General features: G+C 42.8%; 2 protein-coding genes across 4 annotated transcripts; both read left to right on the forward strand.

Moving 5' to 3' along the window:
* Window positions 1–3533: 3533 nt before the first annotated feature.
* Window positions 3534–7107, forward strand: LOC138670425 (uncharacterized). 2 transcript variants are annotated; one of them, XM_069757753.1, is made up of 3 exons: window positions 3534–5940; window positions 6287–6367; window positions 6575–7107. In XM_069757753.1, exons 1-3 carry the CDS (start codon window positions 4477–4479, stop codon window positions 6704–6706), a joined length of 1677 nt encoding a protein of 558 aa, XP_069613854.1. In that variant the 5' UTR covers window positions 3534–4476; the 3' UTR covers window positions 6707–7107. The 2 variants fall into 2 exon arrangements, with proteins under 2 accessions (XP_069613854.1, XP_069613853.1); XM_069757752.1 differs by having other exon boundaries at window positions 3534–6367; window positions 6575–6608.
* Window positions 7108–7201: 94 nt separating this feature from the next.
* LOC138670426 (uncharacterized) lies at window positions 7202–11734 on the forward strand. 2 transcript variants are annotated; one of them, XM_069757755.1, is made up of 3 exons: window positions 7202–10968; window positions 11315–11395; window positions 11603–11734. In XM_069757755.1, the coding sequence occupies exons 1-3, from the start codon at window positions 9505–9507 to the stop codon at window positions 11732–11734; spliced, it is 1677 nt and encodes a 558-aa protein (XP_069613856.1). In that variant the 5' UTR covers window positions 7202–9504. The 2 variants fall into 2 exon arrangements, with proteins under 2 accessions (XP_069613856.1, XP_069613855.1); XM_069757754.1 differs by having other exon boundaries at window positions 7202–11395; window positions 11603–11636.
* The last annotated feature ends 1845 nt before the right edge of the window (window positions 11735–13579 follow it).

Genomic DNA, 13579 nt, shown 5'->3' on the forward strand with positions numbered 1-13579 from the left:
AGGCAAAAAGCCTGAAGAAACGTAAGTGTTTATGACAGCGCAGCTCCCGGGAGCAGATGTGGTGACAGTCCTGCAATGCATGACTGTCAGCACATCTATGGGCACAAGAGAGGAAGCATACTTGTACAGTCCATAGAGAGAGGCAGCAAGTACACAGCAAGGAAGAAAAAGCAGAACCAATCCTATAAGATTAATATAGAACCAGAAGATTAAATCCTGAAAAATTTTTTTTTTTTTTTTTTTTTTTATGATTATGTACATATATATACCAATAAATAAGCTCATATATGAGTCATAGTGTTATAACATGAAACATATACATATACATATATATATATACACATACATACACACACACATATACATACATACATACATACATACACGCATTCCGGTGTGCAGACTTCACTAGAACATACAGTACATAGAAGACAGAATTAAATACCATCAAACTATGCTGAATCAGATTAATTCATCAATATATATACAGCACCCTCACAATACATATGGATAAAACTTCCATGATATGATATTACACAGGATTACAGGCGGATACTTCAATTGTCCTGTTATGTAGTATATGGTCCAATGGGGAAGGAGAAGAATTAGATCCCTCTCCCCTCCCCCCATATAATGTTCCATTTAGGTCCAGAGTCTTTTCCTCTTCTCCGAAGTTTTGTAAATGAAAAAACATAAATTCTTCTCCAGACCTCCATATCACAACCAGAGGGAGTCGATGCCACTCAATATGCTGTTCGGGAAATGCATAACTCTATTCCAAACGTCCACCACGTTCACCACGTCCACCATGAAATCCTGAAGAAGAATAGCCGAGTTATCCCAAAAAACCTGTAAAAAGGAGGTCCTCGTTAATTCCATGGGGCGCCATAGAGTGGAGCTGGTAGATCCAACGGGATTCTACCTGTAGCAATTTCTTATGCAATGTGCCACCCCTATCGGAGGTCCTCAGATGTTCCAAACCAATGACTCTAGTATTGGTATAACTCCCAGCATGATGAGTCAAGTAATGAGCCGCCACCGTAGTAAGGGTCTTACCTTTGCGTCTATCAGCCACCGCTGTATTGATCGTGGAAAAATGTCCCTGAATCCTCCGGCGCAGCTCCTGTGTGGTCTGGCCTACATAGACACGAGGGCAAGTACATATGATGGCATAGATAACATTAGATGTTTTGCAATTAATGTAGGACTTTAATCTATGTGGCGTCTGATCTGTTGGGTTAATAAAGGAATCTCGCGTGGGGTGCATATATGTACATACCGTGCAATTCCCGCACGGAAAAGAACCTTTCAGGACAATACCACGATTCAATTTATGAGTGGGCCTAGAATAATGGCTCCTCGTAAGTATGTCCCTAAAATTGGGAGCCCTTTTTGCGGTCACTAAGGGTCGTGGGCTGATCACCTGCGCTGTTTGCGTGTCAGCAGTCAGGATTCTCCAGTGATTGTTCAGGATGTCCCTTACCTGGTTCCACTGAGTATGGTATCCGGTAATGAAGCGCACAAATTTGTCCGTTTCCTTCTTTGTAGGGACCAGTAAGGTGTCCTGTGTCTGTATTTTTGCTCTCTGATAGGCCCGAGAGATACATTTCTTGGGGTAATTCCTCCTCCTAAATCTCTCCGTAAGATCATGGGCTTCCCTACGAAAATCCTCGTCATCGGTACAATTTCGTCGTGCCCTGAGGAATTGTCCCCTCGGAATGCCATCCCTCGTATGTTTTGGATGGAAGCTACGATACTCCAACAGACTATTAACCGCTGTGGGCTTGCGATAGAGACAAGTAGATAATTTGCCATTCTGACATTTAACCTCAAGATCCAGAAATTGCACTGCAACAGAAGAAAACTGGTGAGTCAAAAAAATATTAAAAGGATTATGGTTGAGGACGTCCAGAAATTCCAGACATTCCTCAATAGAGCCTGACCAAATAAAGAAAATGTCGTCTATGAATCGCGACCAATGCCGTACCTTATTGATGAAGAAATTAGAGACATAGACGACAGTGTGCTCCCACCACCCTAAAAAAAGGTTAGCAAAAGCTGGGGCGCAGCGCGCTCCCATTGCCACGCCTGATGTTTGAATATAGAAGGTTCTGTCAAATAAGAAAAAATTGTGTCTCAAAACAAAATCTAATAAATCAATAATGAAGGAGTCATGCATTCTGTCAGAATTGGTTTGTTGATCGAGGAAAAACATGATTGCCTGTAGGCCATCATCGTGACTGATATTCGAATAAAGGGATTCCACGTCACAGGTAACCATAATCTCCCCTGATGATAAATCCAACCCTTTGTATATGCTGATAAAGTGTGAGGAGTCCCTAATGTGAGAAGGCAATTTAAGCACAAATGGCTGTAGAAAAAAATCAATGTAAATACACGCCTTCTCACACAGACTCCCAATACTAGACACGATAGGTCGGCCTGGGGGTTTATTCAAATCTTTGTGAACCTTGGGTAGCATATAGAACGTAGATGTAGTTGGTTCCTCTACCCAAATAAAGTCCCGTTCCTGAACACTGATAACCCCCAGTTCAAAAGCCCTATCCAAGAGAGCTCTCAATTTCGTAGAGAAAACCCCCGTAGGATTGGAGGGGAGTCTTCGATAAAAATGCTGGTTACCAAGTTGTCTACTTGCTTCCTCGAGATACAAGCTATGGGGCCACAGGACAACATTACCCCCCTTGTCCGCCTCCCTGATCAAGAATTCTTTATTTGACCGTAGGTCAGATAGAGCCCGTCGTTCCTGAGTAGTCAAATTAGGCATGAGGCCTATCCTAGGGGGGAGTGCTTCAATATCTTGTTTGACCATCTCGAAGAAGATTTTGACAGCTGGTATAGTGGACAGGGGTGGACACACAGTGGATTTGTTCTTGTGAGGAAAATTACGCCTACCTGTGTTAGATTCACCCTCTTGTAGGAGCTCCATCAGATCTTGAAAAACTCCATGTTCAATCTGATCAAGAGAGGAAATCGCCTGTGGTTGTATGTGCAAAACCTGGAGGACGATTTTCCTACAGAATAAGAAAAGATCCTTGATCAAAGTGAAATTATCAGCCCGTTGTGCCGGCGAGAAAGTCAGACCCCTGCTTAATACTGCAGTTTCAATAGGTGTTAGTTGGTGTTGAGACAAGTTGACAATCTGCAATGAATCATGTTTAACCCGAACATCAGACTCACCATCACTGTTGGTTGATGACGGGATCACTTGCGTTGTTTCATCCGTTTGTTGTGATATGGAGGTCTGTATCCCCTGTTCCTGGTGATCCGAGTGGTTAGGTCTATGTCTCCTATGCCCACGCCTAGTCCTGGTCCTGGTTCTGTGTCGCTTTCCGCCGAGGACAAAAAATCACTCGAAGACGGACCCTCAGTGGTTGTGATGTTACGGGAGGAATTTGTTGGACCTTGTCTGGTTTTAATACCTCGACGTTGATTGCCTTGATGTCCCCACTTATAGGCCATATGTTGATCGAAGTCCAATTTATCCCTCAAAAACTGTCCAGATTCTCATTTTGCGCGTTTATCTGTGGATCTTATGGCAGCACAAAAACATGGAATTAGATTATTATGGAACATTCGGTGTTTGGAGGAATACTTGAAATTGAATTTAGTACCTAGAGGTTTGAGGATACCTATTTTTCCAGCATGGGAACCCTCGGTGACTTTTCGCACTACATGGGAGGAGGGGTTACTCCGCTGTTCACAAATTCTAATCAACATGCTTATTGCACATGATAGGGAACTCTTGGTGCAGGTAAAGACAGAAATCAGGGATTTGGAAAATGGTCTCAGTAAATTTGATGAGGTCTCACAAATCCAGCCCTTTAAAATCAAACTTAAAGAGGGATTGGACAAGTATGACAAGGAGATTATGGATAAAAAAAGAGCAAAATTTTTGAGGGATAAATTGGACTTCGATCAACATATGGCCTATAAGTGGGGACATCAAGGCAATCAACGTCGAGGTATTAAAACCAGACAAGGTCCAACAAATTCCTCCCGTAACATCACAACCACTGAGGGTCCGTCTTCGAGTGATTTTTTGTCCTCGGCGGAAAGCGACACAGAACCAGGACCAGGACTAGGCGTGGGCATAGGAGACATAGACCTAACCACTCGGATCACCAGGAACAGGGGATACAGACCTCCATATCACAACAAACGGATGAAACAACGCAAGTGATCCCGTCATCAACCAACAGTGATGGTGAGTCTGATGTTCGGGTTAAACATGATTCATTGCAGATTGTCAACTTGTCTCAACACCAACTAACACCTATTGAAACTGCAGTATTAAGCAGGGGTCTGACTTTCTCGCCGGCACAACGGGCTGATAATTTCACTTTGATCAAGGATCTTTTCTTATTCTGTAGGAAAATCGTCCTCCAGGTTTTGCACATACAACCACAGGCGATTTCCTCTCTTGATCAGATTGAACATGGAGTTTTTCAAGATCTGATGGAGCTCCTACAAGAGGGTGAATCTAACACAGGTAGGCGTAATTTTCCTCACAAGAACAAATCCACTGTGTGTCCACCCCTGTCCACTATACCAGCTGTCAAAATCTTCTTCGAGATGGTCAAACAAGATATTGAAGCACTCCCCCCTAGGATAGGCCTCATGCCTAATTTGACTACTCAGGAACGACGGGCTCTATCTGACCTACGGTCAAATAAAGAATTCTTGATCAGGGAGGCGGACAAGGGGGGTAATGTTGTCCTGTGGCCCCATAGCTTGTATCTCGAGGAAGCAAGTAGACAACTTGGTAACCAGCATTTTTATCGAAGACTCCCCTCCAATCCTACGGGGGTTTTCTCTACGAAATTGAGAGCTCTCTTGGATAGGGCTTTTGAACTGGGGGTTATCAGTGTTCAGGAACGGGACTTTATTTGGGTAGAGGAACCAACTACATCTACGTTCTATATGCTACCCAAGGTTCACAAAGATTTGAATAAACCCCCAGGCCGACCTATCGTGTCTAGTATTGGGAGTCTGTGTGAGAAGGCGTGTATTTACATTGATTTTTTTCTACAGCCATTTGTGCTTAAATTGCCTTCTCACATTAGGGACTCCTCACACTTTATCAGCATATACAAAGGGTTGGATTTATCATCAGGGGAGATTATGGTTACCTGTGACGTGGAATCCCTTTATTCGAATATCAGTCACGATGATGGCCTACAGGCAATCATGTTTTTCCTCGATCAACAAACCAATTCTGACAGAATGCATGACTCCTTCATTATTGATTTATTAGATTTTGTTTTGAGACACAATTTTTTCTTATTTGACAGAACCTTCTATATTCAAACATCAGGCGTGGCAATGGGAGCGCGCTGCGCCCCAGCTTTTGCTAACCTTTTTTTAGGGTGGTGGGAGCACACTGTCGTCTATGTCTCTAATTTCTTCATCAATAAGGTACGGCATTGGTCGCGATTCATAGACGACATTTTCTTTATTTGGTCAGGCTCTATTGAGGAATGTCTGGAATTTCTGGACGTCCTCAACCATAATCCTTTTAATATTTTTTTGACTCACCAGTTTTCTTCTGTTGCAGTGCAATTTCTGGATCTTGAGGTTAAATGTCAGAATGGCAAATTATCTACTTGTCTCTATCGCAAGCCCACAGCGGTTAATAGTCTGTTGGAGTATCGTAGCTTCCATCCAAAACATACGAGGGATGGCATTCCGAGGGGACAATTCCTCAGGGCACGACGAAATTGTACCGATGACGAGGATTTTCGTAGGGAAGCCCATGATCTTACGGAGAGATTTAGGAGGAGGAATTACCCCAAGAAATGTATCTCTCGGGCCTATCAGAGAGCAAAAATACAGACACAGGACACCTTACTGGTCCCTACAAAGAAGGAAACGGACAAATTTGTGCGCTTCATTACCGGATACCATACTCAGTGGAACCAGGTAAGGGACATCCTGAACAATCACTGGAGAATCCTGACTGCTGACACGCAAACAGCGCAGGTGATCAGCCCACGACCCTTAGTGACCGCAAAAAGGGCTCCCAATTTTAGGGACATACTTACGAGGAGCCATTATTCTAGGCCCACTCATAAATTGAATCGTGGTATTGTCCTGAAAGGTTCTTTTCCGTGCGGGAATTGCACGGTATGTACATATATGCACCCCACGCGAGATTCCTTTATTAACCCAACAGATCAGACGCCACATAGATTAAAGTCCTACATTAATTGCAAAACATCTAATGTTATCTATGCCATCATATGTACTTGCCCTCGTGTCTATGTAGGCCAGACCACACAGGAGCTGCGCCGGAGGATTCAGGGACATTTTTCCACGATCAATACAGCGGTGGCTGATAGACGCAAAGGTAAGACCCTTACTACGGTGGCGGCTCATTACTTGACTCATCATGCTGGGAGTTATACCAATACTAGAGTCATTGGTTTGGAACATCTGAGGACCTCCGATAGGGGTGGCACATTGCATAAGAAATTGCTACAGGTAGAATCCCGTTGGATCTACCAGCTCCACTCTATGGCGCCCCATGGAATTAACGAGGACCTCCTTTTTACAGGTTTTTTGGGATAACTCGGCTATTCTTCTTCAGGATTTCATGGTGGACGTGGTGAACGTGGTGGACGTTTGGAATAGAGTTATGCATTTCCCGAACAGCATATTGAGTGGCATCGACTCCCTCTGGTTGTGATATGGAGGTCTGGAGAAGAATTTATGTTTTTTCATTTACAAAACTTCGGAGAAGAGGAAAAGACTCTGGACCTAAATGGAACATTATATGGGGGGAGGGGAGAGGGATCTAATTCTTCTCCTTCCCCATTGGACCATATACTACATAACAGGACAATTGAAGTATCCGCCTGTAATCCTGTGTAATATCATATCATGGAAGTTTTATCCATATGTATTGTGAGGGTGCTGTATATATATTGATGAATTAATCTGATTCAGCATAGTTTGATGGTATTTAATTCTGTCTTCTATGTACTGTATGTTCTAGTGAAGTCTGCACACCGGAATGCGTGTATGTATGTATGTATGTATGTATATGTGTGTGTGTATGTATGTGTATATATATATATGTATATGTATATGTTTCATGTTATAACACTATGACTCATATATGAGCTTATTTATTGGTATATATATGTACATAATCATAAAAAAAAAAAAAAAAAAAAAATTTTTCAGGATTTAATCTTCTGGTTCTATATTAATCTTATAGGATTGGTTCTGCTTTTTCTTCCTTGCTGTGTACTTGCTGCCTCTCTCTATGGACTGTACAAGTATGCTTCCTCTCTTGTGCCCATAGATGTGCTGACAGTCATGCATTGCAGGACTGTCACCACATCTGCTCCCGGGAGCTGCGCTGTCATAAACACTTACGTTTCTTCAGGCTTTTTGCCTGTATCCATTCTGCTGTTTTGACCTTCCATTTGCACATGCTCAGTGTGTTATTCAGGACACTTTCATTTTCCCTTCTTCCTGGTGAGTCACTTCCGGTTTTCCGGCCCCCATGCTCTGCCAGCCACACCTGACCTGACCACACAATTGATTATAAGGTATTTAAGCGCTATTGGGGGTATTTGCACTACTTCCCCTGACGAAGCTGTCCTAGAACAGCGACACGCGTTGGGCTTCTCCTCCGGTCGCATTTGCCCTGTGACTATTCAGCCTCACAGCCTCCTGCAGCAGGATTTATCCTATGGTGCTTTCTCCAGCACTATTTTCACCTTTTGACCACTCCTAGGATCAGACTATGCAGGGTGTTTCAGGGTATATATTTGGACATCCTCCCCTGTCCCTTTCTCTGGATATCTAGGGCAGTTTATTTTATCTGCTCCTCTGGGTCCATAGGTTTTTTTGCTGGAAGCTGCATATTGTGGTGGGGTGTTGCATGCTATTTGCATGCTGTGTGGCTTGTATTATACTTGACTGTGTGCATAATTGTTGTTATATGGTTGTATACAGCGTGTTCATTCCAAATTTTGACTATATATAGTTACATTAATAATATTAAGTGCAGAGGGCAGGGACACGTCTGTAAGATTTCATACGTTTATATATCTATGTATATTTTGGCATACAGTGTTCACAGGGGCATCTGCACGGAGGTTATGTGTGATTTTAGATGTTTTTAATTATGTTCCCAATAAAGCTTATATTATTTTTATCATAACTTTGGTGGTGTGCAGATATTTTGATGGCTCTTGTTTCTTGTGCTTTTGTTAGTTTGCATTATTAGCCATCAGTCTTGCACCCCCTTTATATATTATATCTGCATATTGCAGTGGTGCGTCAGCTATCCCATATGTTACAGGTTTTTTAAACACCCAGTGGTGTTTTTTCTTTTGCTTGGCAGCACACGGCTTACTGTAGCCTATTTCCTCATATTTGTGAGGATCTATTGATATAAAATATATATTGTGTGGTTATTTGGTCCCTTGTGGGTGGTATGGATTGGGAGGCGAGGGAAGCGGCGTGGAAGGCCTCAGCCTCTGCGGCATTTGTGGACACTATTGGTAACTGTCCAGATTCTCATTTTGCGCGTTTATCTGTGGATCTTATGGCAGCACAAAAACATGGAATTAGATTATTATGGAACATTCGGTGTTTGGAGGAATACTTGAAATTGAATTTAGTACCTAGAGGTTTGAGGATACCTATTTTTCCAGCATGGGAACCCTCGGTGACTTTTCGCACTACATGGGAGGAGGGGTTACTCCGCTGTTCACAAATTCTAATCAACATGCTTATTGCACATGATAGGGAACTCTTGGTGCAGGTAAAGACAGAAATCAGGGATTTGGAAAATGGTCTCAGTAAATTTGATGAGGTCTCACAAATCCAGCCCTTTAAAATCAAACTTAAAGAGGGATTGGACAAGTATGACAAGGAGATTATGGATAAAAAAAGAGCAAAATTTTTGAGGGATAAATTGGACTTCGATCAACATATGGCCTATAAGTGGGGACATCAAGGCAATCAACGTCGAGGTATTAAAACCAGACAAGGTCCAACAAATTCCTCCCGTAACATCACAACCACTGAGGGTCCGTCTTCGAGTGATTTTTTGTCCTCGGCGGAAAGCGACACAGAACCAGGACCAGGACTAGGCGTGGGCATAGGAGACATAGACCTAACCACTCGGATCACCAGGAACAGGGGATACAGACCTCCATATCACAACAAACGGATGAAACAACGCAAGTGATCCCGTCATCAACCAACAGTGATGGTGAGTCTGATGTTCGGGTTAAACATGATTCATTGCAGATTGTCAACTTGTCTCAACACCAACTAACACCTATTGAAACTGCAGTATTAAGCAGGGGTCTGACTTTCTCGCCGGCACAACGGGCTGATAATTTCACTTTGATCAAGGATCTTTTCTTATTCTGTAGGAAAATCGTCCTCCAGGTTTTGCACATACAACCACAGGCGATTTCCTCTCTTGATCAGATTGAACATGGAGTTTTTCAAGATCTGATGGAGCTCCTACAAGAGGGTGAATCTAACACAGGTAGGCGTAATTTTCCTCACAAGAACAAATCCACTGTGTGTCCACCCCTGTCCACTATACCAGCTGTCAAAATCTTCTTCGAGATGGTCAAACAAGATATTGAAGCACTCCCCCCTAGGATAGGCCTCATGCCTAATTTGACTACTCAGGAACGACGGGCTCTATCTGACCTACGGTCAAATAAAGAATTCTTGATCAGGGAGGCGGACAAGGGGGGTAATGTTGTCCTGTGGCCCCATAGCTTGTATCTCGAGGAAGCAAGTAGACAACTTGGTAACCAGCATTTTTATCGAAGACTCCCCTCCAATCCTACGGGGGTTTTCTCTACGAAATTGAGAGCTCTCTTGGATAGGGCTTTTGAACTGGGGGTTATCAGTGTTCAGGAACGGGACTTTATTTGGGTAGAGGAACCAACTACATCTACGTTCTATATGCTACCCAAGGTTCACAAAGATTTGAATAAACCCCCAGGCCGACCTATCGTGTCTAGTATTGGGAGTCTGTGTGAGAAGGCGTGTATTTACATTGATTTTTTTCTACAGCCATTTGTGCTTAAATTGCCTTCTCACATTAGGGACTCCTCACACTTTATCAGCATATACAAAGGGTTGGATTTATCATCAGGGGAGATTATGGTTACCTGTGACGTGGAATCCCTTTATTCGAATATCAGTCACGATGATGGCCTACAGGCAATCATGTTTTTCCTCGATCAACAAACCAATTCTGACAGAATGCATGACTCCTTCATTATTGATTTATTAGATTTTGTTTTGAGACACAATTTTTTCTTATTTGACAGAACCTTCTATATTCAAACATCAGGCGTGGCAATGGGAGCGCGCTGCGCCCCAGCTTTTGCTAACCTTTTTTTAGGGTGGTGGGAGCACACTGTCGTCTATGTCTCTAATTTCTTCATCAATAAGGTACGGCATTGGTCGCGATTCATAGACGACATTTTCTTTATTTGGTCAGGCTCTATTGAGGAATGTCTGGAATTTCTGGACGTCCTCAACCATAATCCTTTTAATATTTTTTTGACTCACCAGTTTTCTTCTGTTGCAGTGCAATTTCTGGATCTTGAGGTTAAATGTCAGAATGGCAAATTATCTACTTGTCTCTATCGCAAGCCCACAGCGGTTAATAGTCTGTTGGAGTATCGTAGCTTCCATCCAAAACATACGAGGGATGGCATTCCGAGGGGACAATTCCTCAGGGCACGACGAAATTGTACCGATGACGAGGATTTTCGTAGGGAAGCCCATGATCTTACGGAGAGATTTAGGAGGAGGAATTACCCCAAGAAATGTATCTCTCGGGCCTATCAGAGAGCAAAAATACAGACACAGGACACCTTACTGGTCCCTACAAAGAAGGAAACGGACAAATTTGTGCGCTTCATTACCGGATACCATACTCAGTGGAACCAGGTAAGGGACATCCTGAACAATCACTGGAGAATCCTGACTGCTGACACGCAAACAGCGCAGGTGATCAGCCCACGACCCTTAGTGACCGCAAAAAGGGCTCCCAATTTTAGGGACATACTTACGAGGAGCCATTATTCTAGGCCCACTCATAAATTGAATCGTGGTATTGTCCTGAAAGGTTCTTTTCCGTGCGGGAATTGCACGGTATGTACATATATGCACCCCACGCGAGATTCCTTTATTAACCCAACAGATCAGACGCCACATAGATTAAAGTCCTACATTAATTGCAAAACATCTAATGTTATCTATGCCATCATATGTACTTGCCCTCGTGTCTATGTAGGCCAGACCACACAGGAGCTGCGCCGGAGGATTCAGGGACATTTTTCCACGATCAATACAGCGGTGGCTGATAGACGCAAAGGTAAGACCCTTACTACGGTGGCGGCTCATTACTTGACTCATCATGCTGGGAGTTATACCAATACTAGAGTCATTGGTTTGGAACATCTGAGGACCTCCGATAGGGGTGGCACATTGCATAAGAAATTGCTACAGGTAGAATCCCGTTGGATCTACCAGCTCCACTCTATGGCGCCCCATGGAATTAACGAGGACCTCCTTTTTACAGGTTTTTTGGGATAACTCGGCTATTCTTCTTCAGGATTTCATGGTGGACGTGGTGAACGTGGTGGACGTTTGGAATAGAGTTATGCATTTCCCGAACAGCATATTGAGTGGCATCGACTCCCTCTGGTTGTGATATGGAGGTCTGGAGAAGAATTTATGTTTTTTCATTTACAAAACTTCGGAGAAGAGGAAAAGACTCTGGACCTAAATGGAACATTATATGGGGGGAGGGGAGAGGGATCTAATTCTTCTCCTTCCCCATTGGACCATATACTACATAACAGGACAATTGAAGTATCCGCCTGTAATCCTGTGTAATATCATATCATGGAAGTTTTATCCATATGTATTGTGAGGGTGCTGTATATATATTGATGAATTAATCTGATTCAGCATAGTTTGATGGTATTTAATTCTGTCTTCTATGTACTGTATGTTCTAGTGAAGTCTGCACACCGGAATGCGTGTATGTATGTATGTATGTATGTATATGTGTGTGTGTATGTATGTGTATATATATATATGTATATGTATATGTTTCATGTTATAACACTATGACTCATATATGAGCTTATTTATTGGTATATATATGTACATAATCATAAAAAAAAAAAAAAAAAAAAAAATTTTTCAGGATTTAATCTTCTGGTTCTATATTAATCTTATAGGATTGGTTCTGCTTTTTCTTCCTTGCTGTGTACTTGCTGCCTCTCTCTATGGACTGTACAAGTATGCTTCCTCTCTTGTGCCCATAGATGTGCTGACAGTCATGCATTGCAGGACTGTCACCACATCTGCTCCCGGGAGCTGCGCTGTCATAAACACTTACGTTTCTTCAGGCTTTTTGCCTGTATCCATTCTGCTGTTTTGACCTTCCATTTGCACATGCTCAGTGTGTTATTCAGGACACTTTCATTTTCCCTTCTTCCTGGTGAGTCACTTCCGGTTTTCCGGCCCCCATGCTCTGCCAGCCACACCTGACCTGACCACACAATTGATTATAAGGTATTTAAGCGCTATTGGGGGTATTTGCACTACTTCCCCTGACGAAGCTGTCCTAGAACAGCGACACGCGTTGGGCTTCTCCTCCGGTCGCATTTGCCCTGTGACTATTCAGCCTCACAGCCTCCTGCAGCAGGATTTATCCTATGGTGCTTTCTCCAGCACTATTTTCACCTTTTGACCACTCCTAGGATCAGACTATGCAGGGTGTTTCAGGGTATATATTTGGACATCCTCCCCTGTCCCTTTCTCTGGATATCTAGGGCAGTTTATTTTATCTGCTCCTCTGGGTCCATAGGTTTTTTTGCTGGAAGCTGCATATTGTGGTGGGGTGTTGCATGCTATTTGCATGCTGTGTGGCTTGTATTATACTTGACTGTGTGCATAATTGTTGTTATATGGTTGTATACAGCGTGTTCATTCCAAATTTTGACTATATATAGTTACATTAATAATATTAAGTGCAGAGGGCAGGGACACGTCTGTAAGATTTCATACGTTTATATATCTATGTATATTTTGGCATACAGTGTTCACAGGGGCATCTGCACGGAGGTTATGTGTGATTTTAGATGTTTTTAATTATGTTCCCAATAAAGCTTATATTATTTTTATCATAACTTTGGTGGTGTGCAGATATTTTGATGGCTCTTGTTTCTTGTGCTTTTGTTAGTTTGCATTATTAGCCATCAGTCTTGCACCCCCTTTATATATTATATCTGCATATTGCAGTGGTGCGTCAGCTATCCCATATGTTACAGGTTTTTTAAACACCCAGTGGTGTTTTTTCTTTTGCTTGGCAGCACACGGCTTACTGTAGCCTATTTCCTCATATTTGTGAGGATCTATTGATATAAAATATATATTGTGTGGTTATTTGGTCCCTTGTGGGTGGTATGGATTGGGAGGCGAGGGAAGCGGCGTGGAAGGCCTCAGCCTCTGCGGCATTTGTGGACACTATTGGTAACTGTCCAGA

This window comes from Ranitomeya imitator, chromosome 3, assembly GCF_032444005.1.
Source record: "Ranitomeya imitator isolate aRanImi1 chromosome 3, aRanImi1.pri, whole genome shotgun sequence".
NCBI classification, from domain to species: domain Eukaryota; kingdom Metazoa; phylum Chordata; class Amphibia; order Anura; family Dendrobatidae; genus Ranitomeya; species Ranitomeya imitator.